The sequence below is a fragment of the Ixodes scapularis genome, unplaced genomic scaffold, assembly GCF_016920785.2.
Source record: "Ixodes scapularis isolate PalLabHiFi unplaced genomic scaffold, ASM1692078v2 PGA_scaffold1__304_contigs__length_218370807, whole genome shotgun sequence".
NCBI lineage: Eukaryota > Metazoa > Arthropoda > Arachnida > Ixodida > Ixodidae > Ixodes > Ixodes scapularis.
The window spans coordinates 172,686,800-172,704,084 of record NW_024609846.1 but is presented as its reverse complement, the minus strand read 5'-3'; the positions used below and the strand labels follow the sequence as shown (position 1 = coordinate 172,704,084).

The following is a 17,285-nucleotide window of genomic DNA, read 5'->3' as shown; positions in this document are numbered from 1 at the left end:
CATAGTGTTCTACATAATGGCATTACGTGGGCATCTGAACGGTGTCTAATGCCATCGCCCAGTCACACGGGCATTTTTGTCACCAACGCTCGACAACTGCCGAGCGGAAACCGCGCCGACAGTTCTTCGTAAAATAGAGGATTTCATGCTTTCTGCAACGAGGCATTTCCGTGCAAATGCAGACACCCAAGAGGCCCAACTCAATATAAATAGTACATGCTCCGACTGATTCCATCACAAGGTTCCTTGAACTGGATTTGCCAGAAAAATGTTTGGTGCTCCGCAGTCTGCAGGGCAATCTTTTCGCTGGCACTACTCACTTGCATGCATCGAAGCGTACAGACAGTGGAAATGTCACTGCCAGTCTCGTTTTAAATATCCGGATATTCCTTCGCATCATTTCTGTGGGGTGCAATTGCTTGAGCACTAAAAGCGCATGGAACTGCACATAATTCCGAATGTCTTGTGAAGTAACGAGTGTGCTGGATGCACTGGACCAGTGGTTCTCAGCCACTGATGTTTCGCGGACACCCCTTTGGATTGGCGGAGACCCCGTTCATGGTGAGGGGAGAGGAAAGGTATAGGTTAAATATAATAATGATTTAATAAATGGATATAACTAAGGGCTAGTGTGAAGCAGACTTCTCTCTTTGACATACACGCGAGAAAACTCGCTCTGAAACTTGAAGGTTTCTTCTCAATCTGAAAAAAGACAACTTTTATTGCCGGGCTTCGCTGGTGAGGCATGTCCTTGCGAACCCTTAGAATGCCTTCACGGACCCCAATGGGTCTGCGGACCCCATTTGAGAACTACTGCACTAGACATCCAACTGTCACCTGGTTGAAGTGTAAAAAGTCATTGAACGTCGACAAAAGGAATGGCACATATCTGGGAGCAAAGCCTCTACAAGTCAAGGGATTCTGAAGGCAAGACGTGACCTCCTTTTTCGGCAATGCTCGTCCTGGGAAAAGGACATTATTCTCTGATGCTTCCGAACGCTAGTTATGTCGAAAAAGTACAAATTAAATTGGTTGTCCAACAGTTTCTTTCAAAATTAATTGGACATTTACAAATCTCTGTAACGCAAAATTAGAGCGCAGCTCTTGAGGAGGAAAAGGGGAGGGTATGGCCCTCCTCCTCTAACCTCCTCCTCTGCTCCTCGTCCTCCCCGCCTTTGCACCCCCTCCTCTCCCCTCCTCCCCTCTTCCTCCTTTTCTCCTCCTTTGCACGTGACATCAATTTTCCCACTAAATCTAGCGGGGAAACTGAATATGTGTTGAGGTCACGGGACGTCAGTTTTCCCGCTAAATATAGCAGAGAATCGAATTGCTGTTGAGGTCATGTGACGTCAGTTTTCCCACTAAAGCTAGCAGAGAAACTCAATTTGTTCATAGGTGACGTGACACCAAGTCAAGTGACGTCATTTTCCCCGCTAAATTTAGTGGGAAATTGAATTGGGGTTGAGGTCACATGACGTCAATTTTTTCCTAAATTTAGCGCGGTTATACCGACGCTGTGAGACCCTGGCGAGAATGGGCGCCTAAGAGCTGCGCTCTAACATTAAATACATACCAGTCATGTTTGCCGATCAGGAATGCCTAAATGATAGTCTGCACATGGTATTTTCCTGGTACCAAATTCGGCAGATGAAATTAAATGTAAAGTAATGTGTTGAAATGACACTAAGACTAAAGAGGTCTTCACGTCTGTTTTACTATGTTATAAACTTTGTTCCTTTACAAATAGTGTGTCACTACATATAAGTATTGAAATGTAATCATTACGTCAAATTTAAGTTGGTCTGCTCATTTTGTGAAAATTACAGCGAATGCTTCTCGTAAACTGTGGTGTTTACGAAAGAGTATGTGTCACTGTACTGCAGAAACAAAGCCCATGGCTTAAACTTCCTTGATTTGTTCACTATTGGATTATGCAAATATTTTATGGGACCCGCATTCTCAGACACCCATCAATCAATTGGAAGGCATCTAGAAAGAGGCACTTGGATTCATTTATAATGCATACGACAGGGAAACGTCTATGTCACCCTTGTATGCCTCATCGCCATCACCGCAGTTATGTCGAAGGAAAGTCAAGTGCTCGAAGTTTTGGTATAATCTAATACGTGATAAGATTCGGTTAAATTTCAACGGCTATCTGAAATGTAACGACAGCCGTGACACAAGGCTGAAGCACAAAAATTTGCTTCACAAGTTTCAGTGTAAGAAAGCCATTTTTAGACATTCTTTTTTTCCCTAGAAATGTCCGTGATTGGAACGACTTTCCTCAAAGTGTGACAAGTCTTGCTACATATCATTGTCTCACTGGAACTTTAGGTGATTCCATGAATTGATCAATATTTTTGTATAATTTAAAATGTGTTATATCGCATTGTATATTTTAAAAATGCCTGCTCTGCAACTGTACATGCAACTACTATGCCTTGGCCCACAAGAGTGGGCCGGCGCTATTCCTGAAATAAATAAATAAATAAAAATGTTCTCACAATTTTAAAGATTTCTGTTTTTCAAATATATATGAATTTGCAAAATATTTAGTGCTTGATGTTTCCAAAAACACAGGACCCAGGTATTTTCAAAACTTGAGGAAGCTTGTTTGGAGCAGGTGATTTGTCAAGTTTTGATGAGAGAATTTTGGTGTGATATCAAAATTCTCTTCTTTGGTATTTCGAGACAAGTGCTGAAGAAACACATGACGCCATTCATTCGCGTATATGCTAGAGGTATTGCGAGACGTCCGTCCGACCGTCCGTCGACAAGCCATTACTAAGATTCCGTGTCCTCGGTATACAAATGTACCGATAAACCCCAAATTTTTCCTCCGAGCTGCTTTTACCGAAATTTGGGAAAGCCGAAATATATGATTCAGAGCTTTCCTCGAATAAGAAAAACGCAAGCTTTCCTGGAAGAAATATTTTGTTTGCAGTTCTATTTCGTCATTGCCCAGAACACAGCTCGCAGTCTGCAAACGTGCTCTTTCTTCGGAAACCACACCCTTGTATCGTTTTCTTGTTATCAAGATCGAGACGTTTTTACAAAAATATGGGTCACAGGCGTCATCTCTGGAAGTTTGGAAATGCCATGCCCGTGCACTGTCTTCTACCTAATTCCTGGTAAATGCCAATTTTTTTTTTTGTGAGACACTGGAATACTTTCAATTTTGAGCAAACAGAAACCCCTGAAAATGCACAATCCAGAGAAGGCGGAGAAGGCGCCGTATAACCGATACTGTGGTTGTGCGTCAAAAGGTCCCCAGAGGTCCTAACCTACACGGAGGCACCAAGTGGGACCAAGGGACCAGGACATCGGCCACCTGTTGCGATTGGCGAGCTCCACACCGTCGACCAATCACAGTAGGCGGTGTGGTCCCGGTCCCTTGGTTCGCCACATAGGTCAGGGCCTCTGGTGGTCAAAATTAATTCTCAGTCCTCCGCTGGTTTACGCCAAATGTCCTTCATCAGTTTGGCAAATAAAACCCTCAAATATGACTTTCACATTCGAAAACACGGAGCTCTACTTCTAGGCTCTGCTCTCTCAGGCCTATAATTGATCTGCAGTGGGCGTTGGGCTGGGGCAAGGGGGGGGGGGGGGGGGGGGCAGAGTCCTGGTGCTGAGCGCCCCCCTCGGGGTCTGCGGAAAGACCTGACGCCACGGGCAGATGTGACGTCATGGACAATGCATTGTGTAGATCTATGTTGTTGACCTAATGTGCCATTTTACCAAAAAGTAAACATTTCTTCCTAAAAAAGGTTAGTGTATGTCATTTTTCCTGTCCCCCCCCCTTCCCTCCCCTCTCTGCTTCCTTAATCCGTCCCTGCCCAGCGGGCAAACCAAAGATGATCGTTGGTTGCCGGCGCCTCTGCAGGAAGAGCGAGTCCGAGCTGGCACGCCTGCTGACGCGAATGGGGCTGGGCGCCAAGGAGGGTGGTGGCGGCACACTGAGGGTGGAGATCCCACCTACGCGCCACGACGTGCTGCACGTGGCGGACCTCCTGGAGGACGTGGCGGTGTCGGTGGGCTACGACCAGATACCCCGGCACCTGCCGCCCACGGCCACCGTGGCCAGGCAGTTCCCCCTCAACAAGCTCACCGAACAGCTGCGCTCGGAGCTGGCTCAGGCCGGCTTCACCGAGGCACTCACCTTTGCTCTGGTAAGGGGGCGGACGACGGTCGCCGGTTGAGAGGACGCTCGAGACGGCGCTTGTTTTTTTTTTATTGAGGAACGCATTTAAACGGAAGTAAAGTTGAGATTTGTGTCGCGTTGTTGTCACTGTAGCCATAGCCCCACCATGCAGCCGTTGGCTAAATCTAACTGGCTAACTTCTCGCTAAATTGAGCAAAACGTTAGTACAGGTTGCACGACCGTGTGACGCGCATCGCGCCGCACTAGGTCACGTGACGTCGTAGTTTCACAATGTGGTGCCATCTCCTCGTGTCACAGTGTCACGTGACTCGCGGTGTAAAACCGTGGAATCGCGGGACGTGACATCACGTTGCACTACGGCATGACACCCAGTGTTATAGATCTAATAACGTTTTGACAAAGTCCATGACTTAACGTGACCAGACATTCAGTCGTCGCGCTGCCCAGATTTGCGTGTTATTGCTAATGAATTCTGTACATCGGACATTTTGGTTGTGAATCCATGGAGCGGCTTAAAGAGGCCCTGCAAAGACTTTTTTTACTGGTTTTTAATTTGCACCGAACGTGAGCGCACTGAACGTAGTAACTTAAAGAAACTTTTCTCAAATTTCGCTTTATTTTAAAAGTTATAGGCAAATTAGAATTACAAAAACAAGCAAAAAATAACCTCCTTCATGACGTCGTAGGTCCTGGCTTGAGTGGCCGTGAACTAGAGGAGGAGTAGTGAGCTCATCGAGCGCTCACGGCTGCCGCACTCCATGTCGACGGCTCGAGAGGGCGCCACTAAAGCACGTGTTGGATGGGCTGTATGAAGCGGGCAGCCAGGGCGGCTCGCATTGCATTTGCTGCACGATTAAAGACTAATTCGGCATAACACTTCATTGGCCACAAGCGACAGCAAACACTGGGTAACGATCAGTTCAGAATGGGAGCCACTTCGCGCTGCCATACCGCCAAAGGGCCAAATCGCCATCCAAGCCCGCGCCAAGAGCCTTTGGAATGCTCGGAACCAGTCGGATCCTCGAGCCGGTATACGACCGTAGCGCCGCCTCGTACATCCGGGACCTTTCTACGCTCGCTGTTCGTCAGAGCGTCATCCCACTAGCCCTTTCTAGTATGCGCCGTTTTTTCCGCCACTTGGTGGCGGGTTTGTCGACGGGTCTTTTCTTGTTTCCGTACTTTATAAACTGCATTTGTTTCTTTTCTGATCTAAAATACTGAACCAAAACTACTTTTATAAATAATTGAAACGGTTCGCGCCACTTATATTTTGTATTTCGACTACGAAGAAGCTCTGACCAGTAGTAAGCCCAGGACCAAAGATGTCACATTTTGCGCGCTTTCGGTACCGCGGGTCGCCCCCGTCGGTGGAGGAGGTTGCCACGTCGTCCGGTTAAAATATGACGCACTGATATTTAGTTACTCTCTCCATGCCCGCTGGCTTGCCCGAACACCAAGGGACATGGAAACCGCAAAAAAAGGTAGACGCTTAAATATGATTGCAGGACCCCTTTAATTTTTTACGATGGAATGTGTTATATAGGGCTTGTCAAGAGTTCGAGAAATGCTGTAACTTGCAATAGACCATTTGCTATATTACCCATGCATCAAGGAGAATGCAGGGATTGGTGTTCCACAAGCACACGCCTTCCCCGTATAAAAGATTGGAAATAAATAACCAAAATAAAGCGTTGACGAATGCACGTGCAAGATGCCATTTGTTTTAGGTATCTGCTTTAGAAAAATTACTACTGCTGAGGCCAGCACTTGTGGCGCGTGGAACACCAATCCCTGCATTCTCCTTGATGCTTGGGTAATATAGCAGTAGGTCTGGTTGGGTAGAGAGACATTATACCAGGTAGCACTTGCAGTTTCTGAGACATGGGTACCGTAATTAGCCAATTCTAATGCTCACATTTTTTAAAGAAAAATACAGCTAGAAATGGCATGCACGTCACAATTGGATATGAAACCAAAACAGAAGCCAAAATCACGCTACCGACAGTCCTACTGTCATCGCTATTGCAAGACAGCAGCGTAGCTTTTCTGCTTAACGCTTGAGTTGCCAACAATGGTGGTTGATATCTTGTCTTGAATTTCGTAACTCGAGGAGTTGTGAAATTCGAAACTGGTGCTCATGACTGGCGAAAGCAGAGAGACAAGATCTTTGCTAGCAAGTTGACCCGGAAGAGGTTGAACGGGCCACGGACAGGACGTTTCCCCGACATCAAAGATGCCCTGGTCGACTAGGTGAAGAAGCTTGGAGCCGACCAAATGCCGGTGACAACCCAGACATTGAGCATGAGAACCGGGTGCGCGTTAGAAACGTGGACACATTAGAATCCTGATTTTTGGGTGCAAAAACTGGGTGTGCGTTAGAATCGGGTAATTGTGGTATCTATTTGGCTGTTCCTAGCCAAAAACTTTCTTTACTTGACTCCATTTGGAACGTCGGGGGGTGACGCAAGGGCACAAGGTCAATACGTTGGGTGTTGAAAGGAGCGAGTCATACGACACGTTCACCTTACAGCACATAATGCCTTATGTTGCGTAACATATTTACCTTACGTCCTGCTTTGTTTTATAGTGACAAAAGGTTTTTCTTTTCTCGGATGACAGTGCTCCAAGCTGGACATCTCGGACAGAATTCTGAAGCCCGAGGGGGACAAGATTGCGGTTCACATTTCCAACCCCAAGACTCTGGAGTTCCAGGTGGGTTTTGTTGAACGTCCATACTTCCCTTTCGCCGTAACACTGCCCGACCTTGCTAGGATTCGGTTCGATTAGTGTGACGGGTTGTTACAGTGTAGTGACATGTTCGAAAACCCCAGGCTGTATGTACTCCTCTTGTTTACGCTCGATTTACCTGCCTCTTCCTGCACCTGTGCAGTAAAGTATAGCGGGGTGCAGAAAAGTGCAGGGCAATGTACTTCCGGTTGTGTTTCTAGATGGACTGCACTCGTAAATTCAATATGGCAGTGTGCACAGAGTACAAGAGGGAGAGGTATGTATTTTCGCACATATTACCCCCTGTACATAACCCGCACCCCAACTTACTACTCCCAGAAAAAGCAAAAAAATTCCTCTCATATTACCCGCACTAGTTACTCAAAGTAATGTCCGAATCGTGTTAGAAACAATACCTCTATTTTGAATGCACTCGTCGCTTGGTCCTTCATTGTCGCAGATAGCGTTGTCATCCATACCGTCGAGGCAACTGCTAATGCAGCAGTTCCGCTCCATCTCGTCTAGAAAAGTAGTGGTAACGTCGGATCTACCTATGTAGATTCGGCGTGACTGCGACCTGTTCTCTCCTCCATGAATTTCGTGAGCGCTTTTTCAAGCTCGGGCTGTGCACCAGTCTCCGGATTGCGAAATGATTATCAGTTGTGTCTTGCAGTTTGCAGGTTCTCATTGCCCCACCACTCTCGTAGCAGTCGTAGTTCTGATCTGCCACTCAGTTTTCAATCTTTTGGAAACAAAGTTGACAACAGTGCAGAGCAGTGATCGACGTCTCAGAGCCCACAAAAGCAAAGCAAAGATGGCTACAGGAAAAAGGAGGAGAAAGTGGGGTTTCCACCTTCTCCTCCTTTTCTCGGGTAGCCATCTTTACCTTGTTTTTGTGGGCTCCGAGACGTCGATCGCTGCTCCACGCTGTCGTCAAATCCGGACTTTCTATATACTTTGTTTCGCCTTGCGATTGACCACAGCCGACGCCACCAGCCAACACAGCGAATCTAGCACCGTGATTGTGTCGCATGATAACGCACTTTGCACATCACTGCGTCCCTTCCAAAGATTACTTGACTTTGAAACAACATGGGTTGGCTTCAGTGGCTTGTTGCATCCTCTTTGGTTCACCATAAAGTGAAACAAAGTATAGGGGCTTTCTTCTCCCAACAGTGGGGAGGAGAAAGTCCCTAGGAGAGACTGGAGAGGAGGGTCTCTGAGGAATATATACCTACAACTTTAACTGCATTGCCGTAATGTCGCACTGCCTGCCGAAATTTGCATATATTTACCATAAATTTTGATGCGGGTTATGCGTGAGAAAATATGGTAAATTGTATGAGCCCATTAATTTTTGTTTGTGAAATGACAGCTTTTTTTGTGTTCATTCTTTTAGTCAAAGGTTATTTACATCAAAGACGCTTCATAAAGGTTCTGCATGGCATTGCATCGTTAACGCTTTCTCTTTGCTACTGTTTATCGTAAAGCCTTCAGCTGTGACTTCTTTTACGCCTTGATAGCAGCCAAGCCTAGAGATAGACCTTCGCCCGCACAGTATTAGACGCGTTACATTACTTTGCTAGGGTTGGGTTTGAGATTCTTTGTTTTGTCAGCGATTGTTATTGTGTCCCTCTCGAATAGTGAAGACAATGTGCATTTTGCATTAGGACGAACTGCAGTGCTGTTTAATTGGCATTCATAAAACATTACAACGCTCCCAAACTTACCATCGTGCCGTCAAGGTAAGATAGCAAAGTCTCACCTGCGAACACTCCCCTGAGAGCTCAGTAGAAGAAAAGTGGGTTGTGTTTTGGTACTTGGAGGAGCCGAATGCAATAACTGTTGCCAATTGTCGCTTATGTCATTATAAAATAGTCTCTAGAAATATGAATTTTCGGTTACTTTTGTGCAGGTTTGGAGTAATAAAATATTGGAAAGTAAACATATTCGACAGATATCTGCCTGGTTGGGTGAGAGTTAGTCTGAAAATATATCTCCAACCAAAAAATGAAAGGCAACCCGACGTTTCAAAACCAACACGGTTTCTTCTTCAGGGGTGACTGAAGGCGCGCGGACACAGCAGCAGCTCCTAACCTCTTCGTCTTCAAAAAAGAAAAGAAAAGAAAGAAAGAGAAAAGAAAAAATTAAATAAGAGAAGTTAGGAAATTGGAAAAATTGGAAAATAACTTGTTAGTTTCCTTTCATTTTTTGGTTGGAGATATATTTTCAGACTTTAGTAATAAAATAGTCTCTAGAAATGTCAATTTTTGGTTATCTTTGCACAGGTTTTGAGTAGAAGCCTCGATTAGAATGCCGACATATTCCACATGTGAACAAATGTGATATTGCATATGGCCTGTAGGAACTTGAATGGTTGTCCCACCACTGGGTTGGTGCACAAACTGTGCCCAGTATTCTGTGGACAGATCGACCGACCAATCATTAGGAGCCTTTTACAGTTTGTTTTCTGCTGAAGGGAATAAGGAAACCTGAAAAAAATGTGCAGGTGGCGAGGACGACCCTGCTGCCGGGCCTGCTGAAAACTGTGCACGCCAACAAGAACATGCCCCTACCCCTCAAGCTGTTCGAGGTGCAGGATGTCGTGCTCAGGGACACAGACTCAGGTGCGGGCAGTCTGCCTGGGACGTTGAGCAGACGTGGAACGGCGTCGGCATCCTCACATTCAACATTTTCGAGCTGGAATGTTTCTCACTTTACGCAGGCATGGTGACACTAGTGTGGCCCGAGTATGCACATTTGCAAGTACGGCCTCTGGGCGCCGCCATCTTGCTCGCTTGAGGCCATACTTGCAAATGTGTATACCACTAATCTTTACTACCGTAATATCCCGAGTCGTTGTCGACCACCCTGTTGCCTGAAATTCATAAGAAAAGTTGGGTGGGATATGTCTCGGTGGGTAAGCACATAATAGCGATAATGATTCCCTGGAGATGGGGAACAAGGGGGGACAAAGGATAAACACAAATCTCTAAACACAGCTAGATGACTGGTTTGCGACTGAAAAAATCCTCCTGGTCCTGGTATCGAACCAGGACATTTCCAGTGGAGCGCTCTACTGACTGAGCTAATCAGCAGTTGGACGTCAATAGAACAAACGGGATGATGATACAGTCGCCAATTGATTTTTTGGACGCGGATAATTCGGACTTGTTCAATATTTCGGACCTAAAGGAGGAACCATGACCTACCCGATAGAAATACCTAGTGCGTAATCACGACCAATGTTTCAGACAGCTTCAGCTCCAAAAGTTTGATTTTTTGGACAAACTCATTGCGATCAACGGGAAACACCACTGAGGAGCGGCCATTTTCGATTCTATGCTGGCTGCATGTGGATTGGCTTGGTTTAGCAGTGCTACTTGAGTACTGCTAAGTCCTACCGCTAGGTGACGCTGCGCTATGTCATTATCATAATCATTGTTACCATTTTGCTTTGTTAATGTGCCATTCTGCAGTCGTGGACTTGCACATCTCATCTCGTCTAGGTGAATTAACCGTGTTTTCGAAGTATGCTGGCTTGGACGTCATGTCCCCATCTGTTCTTCCGCCACCGCGAACTGTTGCTAAGAAGCTGGGAAAGTTACCGACCATACCGCTAGAAAAGAAGGCAGCGATTTTCAAGCTAATAGAAAGTGGCTGAACGCCGGCAGAGGCATAACCTGAAGGAAGGTGCTATTGACGACTTTTATAGGCCTGCTTAGACATAATAAAGGCAAGTTTTTTTATCTGCCGATTTTTCGGACTGCTCTATTACGCGGACGTTTTATTGGTCCCTGCGAAGTCTGAAAAATGGGTCGACGACTGTAATGCAATTAATGCTGTTTGTAGATTTCTGTTTGTCCTTCGTCCCCCTTGTTCCCCTTCTCCAGAGAATTAATATCATTATTCTTATCCAGCTCATTGCACCTTTGCATAAATTGCTTTATCAAATGCAAAAAGTATAGAAAGAGCTGAAAGAAAATGCCCATTTTTCTCTATTTGCCTAGCACAGATGGAAAAGAGAATCATTAAACTCAAAACTCTAATTAGTTTTCTTGTTTTGTACAAAAAAATGCTCATGAAAGAATGTTTTACTACCGCAAAGTCTGTTGCTTGCACACGTGCTATGAACACAACCGATTAGCATACACTGCAAACGTTTGTTCTGTGAAAGCTGTGGGGTTCTTTATAAAGGTCGCTCTACTAATAATCGCCGCCCGATCGGTATGCGTTCCGCCCGTCACCCAGGGAGTGACATAGCACAACGAGAAGACAGCGAATGGGTTTACCGCACCTTCCGGTTGCCCGTCGTCAAGAGCCAGCAGTCCAGGCCCGTCGGCCCTTGTTGTCGCCCGTCGATCAGAGCTCACAGTTGGAGTCCGTGTCCAGGCCTGCGGATCGCCCTTCCCGTGCTGGCACTGTGTAGGCTGGCTGTCCCAGGCTATCACAGCCCGAGTCTTGCTGCGGAACCCCTCCTAGATCGTTGTGGCCTAGGCCATATGTCCAGCGCTCGCCGTTTCCACCAATCCGTCTCCAAACCTTGCTGGTGGACCGCTCCGGATGTTCGCCATGGGCCAGGCCAGGTAGCCCAGCTTGGTCGTTCCTTCCCAGCTCCAGCCTCGCTCAGCACGCACTGTCTCGCACCAGCTCGTCACTTCTCCGCCGACCGCTTGTCATGTGTCCTCTGCCTCGTCTTTCACCCTCGGCTCCCACAAAGCACATTCTTAACACCACTATCTTCGTTAGAAAAAAAAAAAAATGTCATCACGGAAATAGAAAAACCAAACCAGGTGCAACGAGCGAGCAGACGAAAGAAGCGACGAGGAGCGATGTTGGGGAAGCAGGAAAGCTGGTGATCGCGTTGGCAAATACTTCAGCATCAGGCCAAGTTGGGCACCTTCTCAATCTGCGCCACTTTCTTGTTTGGTGCATACATGCGTGTGTCCATGTGCAGCGTGCTATCAACGGGCGAAGAGGCGGCATGGCATGGATGGCATTACGAACACAGAGCTCAAAATGGGGCGCTCTACAAATGTCTGTGGACGGCATTCCAGCAAATCTTTATTTGTTGGAGTGGAGACAACAGAATGAAACAAAGTTCCATTCTGTTATTGCTGTTGTTTTATTTTCGCACGCATGTACTATGACTTCAAGGTCACAGAAATCGCGGAGGAAATACATAAACAAAGAGAAGTGTGGTTTCCTCCCTCGCTTTCCTTTGTCACGAATGTCCTCCGACTTTAGGGTCCGCGGTAGGTTGAATGTTTGCGGATCACGGAGTCCACATTGGGGTATTTGTAGGGGTGGGCGATCACTCTTTGTTTTTTTGGAAATCCATATTCGCACAAAAAGTGGGGTGGGGGTGGGCGTTGGCTCGGGAACGGGCAATGACGCGGGATATTGCGGTAGGGGGCCGAATGGTGCATTGAGCAAACAGGTGCGAAGGTATGTACCAAAAATAAAGGGGCTTGTCCCGGAAGTGAGCGCTTGACAGACATTTCAACACTTTTGAGCACTGGTTTAAACAGGGTTCAGGGCGCTGGAGTTTTTTTTTTTTTTTTGTCATCTCAAGAGAGCGTATTTGTGGCTTAGCAACAGAGCATGCAGACCCGAGGAGTCTCCTGGGAAGCTATTGGATCTGAAAAATTTTTAGATTCTGATTGACCAAGTGGGCATATGTCCCACGTTCAAATGCCTTATTATCGGGATTGAATTCAAAATGGGACTATTCAACCCCCCTCAAAGACAGAACAAAGCATGAACCGAAACATTGACCGAATGCACTAGGAAGCCCGGCAGACGCCCGACTTCCGGGACAAGCATCGAACTTCTCCGGTGGCTTCACCTGCGCCAGGCTCGGAGAGCAGCCATGCATCATCCAGCCCCCATGGCAGAGATCAGCAATTCGCAAGCATTGCCACTGACCCAAAAAATACTTATTCAGGGCGTGATTTCAAGGATGAAAGCAGGCTTTTTCTAACAGTCTCTTCTAAAAGCTTGATGACATAGTTGCAGGGATCGCAGTGTCGAGATAGTTGCGGGGATTAGCCCTTGGCGACAATATTTGAACGCAACTCGTGGATCGGACATGAGCACTGCATGAGTATGACTTGGGCTTGTGATGGCGATTGCCATAGCGAACATTACAGTATGTTACAGTTCTGTATTGACCATGGTTAGAAAAGAAGCAGCTGGTGCCGGACAAACAAAGCTGCAAGTGGCCCAAGAATAACCGCACGTCCTACAGAGGAGGCTGCTTTGAGCAGTCTCTGTTTTAGGGATGTGTGCTTTTTTCCTGAAAGTGGCTTTTCCTTGGCACCTTCTCTCAATCTGCAGAAGTGGGAGCCATCAACCGGCGACACGTCTGTGCCATCCACTACGGCAAGACTCCCGGCTTTGAGGCAGTGCACGGCCTCCTGGACAGGGTGATGCAACTGCTCGAAGTCTCGTTTGGACACGGGGACGACCAGTACCACATAAGGCAGGCCAAAGGTGGGCGTCACTGTGAGGCCGCCCTGTTCTCCCCAAGAGGGCCACTCGTGCCCTTCTTGGGGCAGTTTTTTTTAGTGTCACTTTTTATTCTCGGAGCCAGCACTCGTTAGAAATGTTAGCATGTGGCAAACAGTAATGAAAGCAACGAAGCCTTTCTTACTTCTGTCAGCTGATTCAATTAGCGTCTCTTTATCTTTTCTAAGACATTCTCTTAATGCTATTTTCCAATTGTATGTGATTGATCTTTCTTCAGTCATGACGCATAAAATATGTGTCAGCAAATTAATGAAAGGTACCTTGAAATTCACTTACAAGCAACTCCCGACGTAACATTCACACTCCCGCGAAATTTGAGTTTTTTTTTGTAGAAACTTGGTTAGAAATTATTGGGTTTTTTATCATACTGGCTCTTCCAAAAGTGATCCCAAGAACAATGTTAAAGATTTTCGAAAACACCCAATTGGGTATTTTTTAGAAATTGTATGGGGTTTTTGAATGGGTGGTGAAATGAGGCAGTTGCTGCAAAACAAAATCTACTTGTATTTCTGTGGAAGGGTGAGCCCGGATAAAGGTCACCTATGCAAAAGAATATGTGCCTGTCAATGACATAGGGAACTGCAGCAGACTCTCACTGATTCAAACTCCAGGAAGCCACAAATTTTGTTGGAGTTATCAGGAATTGATGTAAACGTTATGCAAGATGAAATTATGATTGATGAATGGCTACACATACAAAGCAGATATTTTATGATTTCCTCTACGTAGACCTACTGATCATAAACAGGTGTTCCACACATCAAACATCTGTGAAATGTATGACATAAGTTCCTTTATCACTCTGAAATGTTTCTCTAATGTGGACTGTTTAGACAGCACATGCCAACTCAAAACAAAATTAAGTTTGTTCATCAGGCCAAGAAGTTGTCTAATGTAGCGATAGAAACGGGCCCTGCGCGGCAGTTTTCATAGCAACTTGCGCGGACGCTATGACGGGACCTATGCCATGCCGCTGCGTCACAGTGTCTGCGCAAGTTGCTATTGAAATTAACCCCCTGCTGCCCGTTTTCACATTTCATGCGGGCCCTGCTTCAACCCCGTTGAGTGCACTTCTCGCCAAGCACCAGTGCACTGCGGAGAAGCAACACCCGCGAAAGCAAGCTCTGCAAGTTTTGCCTCTCTGCAGTGCACCACCACTGTACGGAATGAGCCTCCTGGTGCACCGACGCCCGCTTTCTGGAAACTAAAGTTACGGCGGTGTCGCGACTGCACCGGACGCTTGGCAAGATTGGTTCATCGACGTTTATAAAACCCGGTTTTTCCACCGTTTTTGCAGACGAGAGCTTCTTCCCCGGTCGCTGTGCGGAGGTGGTGGCTCGTGGCAGCGTGGTGGGCAGGCTAGGAGTGCTCCATCCAGACGTCATCACGGGCTTTGACCTGGCGCTGCCGTGCGCTGCCCTCGAAATTAATCTGGAGCCATTCCTCTAGCCTCGACGACAAGAATAAAGGATACTCGGTTTATGCGCACAGCCCTTTGGCAAGCCGCCAAATGCGTTTCTCAAGAATTTGTTTTTACCGATTGTCACTGTATTTCATAAGTGTTTGGTTCAATCTGGAGTCTAATCTATACGCAGGCTGGTTTTCTTAATGGGACCAGAATTTTAAATATAGGGAACTTGTGTTTGAGTGTTTTAACCCTGGGGCTAAGCTGGGGTGCTTTGGGAGCCACTAGAAAAGAGGTAAGATTAGTTAATTAGCTAGTTAATAACTAAAAAGTTTTTTTATTAACTTTTAAAATTTCCAGCCTTCGGGATCTTACATAATTGGAGAATTGACATTCATTCTCATTAGTCTAGCCCACAATGTTCAATTTTTATTAAAAAAAATTCGTCGTGGGTGCTACTGGGTAGGACATGTAATTGTTGTACACGGCTTTGAACCAAAACTAACCTTTCAAAGAGCGCTCATGACGTCCATTCCTATGTACTGTACCGACTCTGCAACCCACAAGTCTGCACCGCAGGTGATGTGATCGGGGAAACGCACGCGCAAAGCAGAGGGAGTGATGTTGCAGGCACTCTTGGCCCTCTTGGTTTTGGCTTGAAGACATGTACAAGGTTAACAATTCTTAGAGTGCGTTCATACACGCGCTTTTGCTTGAGTGGTGACGTCTCGGCCATTTTCGCAGTCTGGTGTGGCTCAGCTTGAGCGCATATAGTGCATATAGTCTTGGCAAATGGCGCCATTTTACCGCATAAGTCGCGCATTGAGTGCATCACGTGCTCGCCCACGCAGTTCAACAGAGGATGTCTTTGACAGACACATGTAGGCACCCGAAATATCTCTCTCCTTGTAGCGCCCACAACGATTTTTCAAATAAAAATTTCACATTATCGCTGGACTAATGAGGTCAGGCGTCATTTTTCCTACTACATTATGCCTAAAAAGAATTAAAATTCAAAGAGCTAACCTTAGCTCTTTCTTTTGTTTTCTTTTTTTTAGATTCTGGATGACGTAACATTATACAGTAAAACCTGGTTGACACATTTTTTTAAGAAACCATGGAAATGAAACATATGATCCAGGAAAACATAAGAAGCAAGTACGCCACTCGGGGAGCGCTGGAGATGAGACTGCAACTGCCTCGAAACAATTTATTCTATGCAAACATTCCAAGGTGTGAACCTTAGTCATAAAAAGTTTAAACATTCGTGGGTGGAAATTGGAATAAATATACTGTAAAAGTTTGTAGGCATGACCTCAAATACGTTCAGAAAAAGTGTCTAAACATTCGTGTGTGTGAACTTTAATGTGCTCGGAAAAAGCTCGCAATTTACGCCTGGCGCTTTGGATGACTGAACCGCGTGCAAGACGAAGAGCTGGGCTTGCCGAATAGTGTTTGCCAATGTCCGTCGGTTTGTCCCCGCGCAGTTGTGCAGAACACTTCAGTACACCAAAACTGCAAAAAAGGTCTTGCTGGATGTCGGGTTCACTACGGTTGATCGAACATCATTTCATCTAAACATGTTTTAAAGAATGGGCACGTTTTATCAAGGCTATGTGTAGAGAAAGCATGGCCTCAGTTTAGAGAAATGCTTTTTATCGAAAAGAACAGGCTGTTTTAAAAAAGGCTCCTATATTTCGTGCGTGTATCGCCCACCCGGCCCTGATCCATGCCGCCTTGCAGCGACGTACCTGTGGCGGCTCATTACAAAAAAGTTAAGCCACCTGGCCTACCTGTACAGGCCGCTTCGCGGCGGCCAAATTCTTTAAAAGGAGGCTCATCGCTATTTTCTGAACTGAGTTTCTCTATAAAAGGATTTTCTTAAATGACATTTGCTAAAATGAGCTTCGGTAAAATGGATGCCTCTGGAGGGTTCAATACGGTTATCAAACACCATTTCATCAAAACACAATTTAGAAAACTGGCATGTTCTACCGAAGCTCCATTGGAGAAAGCAGAGCCTCAGTTCAAAGAAATGCCGTTCATCGAAAAGGGAACGCTGCTTGTAGGAATGTGCTGCGTGTACGAATGTACACGCAGCACATTCCTACAAGCAGCGTGATACGTCTTCCTTTTCCACATTGCGCTCCGGCGGTGACATCACGCTCCCCCACTGCGCAGGCGCGGCGCCCCCCTCAGCTGCACGGCTTCCTTGACGATGCATCTGCGTTGCTGTGCTTTGCTTTGTGTTTTTTTTGTTTTTTTTCAGGCGCGTTTGTTTTGACTTTAAGTGGCCCGGTGGCTTCCGTGATGAAGCATCTGACATGACGCTTTGCAGGAAATGGGAATTTATTTTTTGTTTCGCTGCTACAGACTACGGGCTTCGCTCCGTGGAACAGGCGAATTTAGGTGCCCTTTTTCGCAGCTTCAAAAGCTGATAACACCGGTTCGCTCCAT

The 17,285-nt window shown here is 46.3% G+C and overlaps 1 protein-coding gene across 1 annotated transcript in view; it reads left to right on the top strand.

Moving 5' to 3' along the window:
* The window catches only part of LOC8052303 (phenylalanine--tRNA ligase beta subunit), a 40,654-nt gene extending 25,741 nt beyond the window's left edge, over nt 1–14,913 (top strand). Inside the window, exons 11-15 of the mRNA XM_029981587.4 lie at nt 3,887–4,172; nt 6,785–6,877; nt 9,402–9,519; nt 13,232–13,387; nt 14,721–14,913. Of these exons, the coding sequence (XP_029837447.2) occupies nt 3,887–4,172; nt 6,785–6,877; nt 9,402–9,519; nt 13,232–13,387; nt 14,721–14,872 (805 nt within the window). The 3' untranslated portion in view covers nt 14,873–14,913. The remainder of the gene's footprint in view (nt 1–3,886; nt 4,173–6,784; nt 6,878–9,401; nt 9,520–13,231; nt 13,388–14,720) is intronic.
* The last annotated feature ends 2,372 nt before the right edge of the window (nt 14,914–17,285 follow it).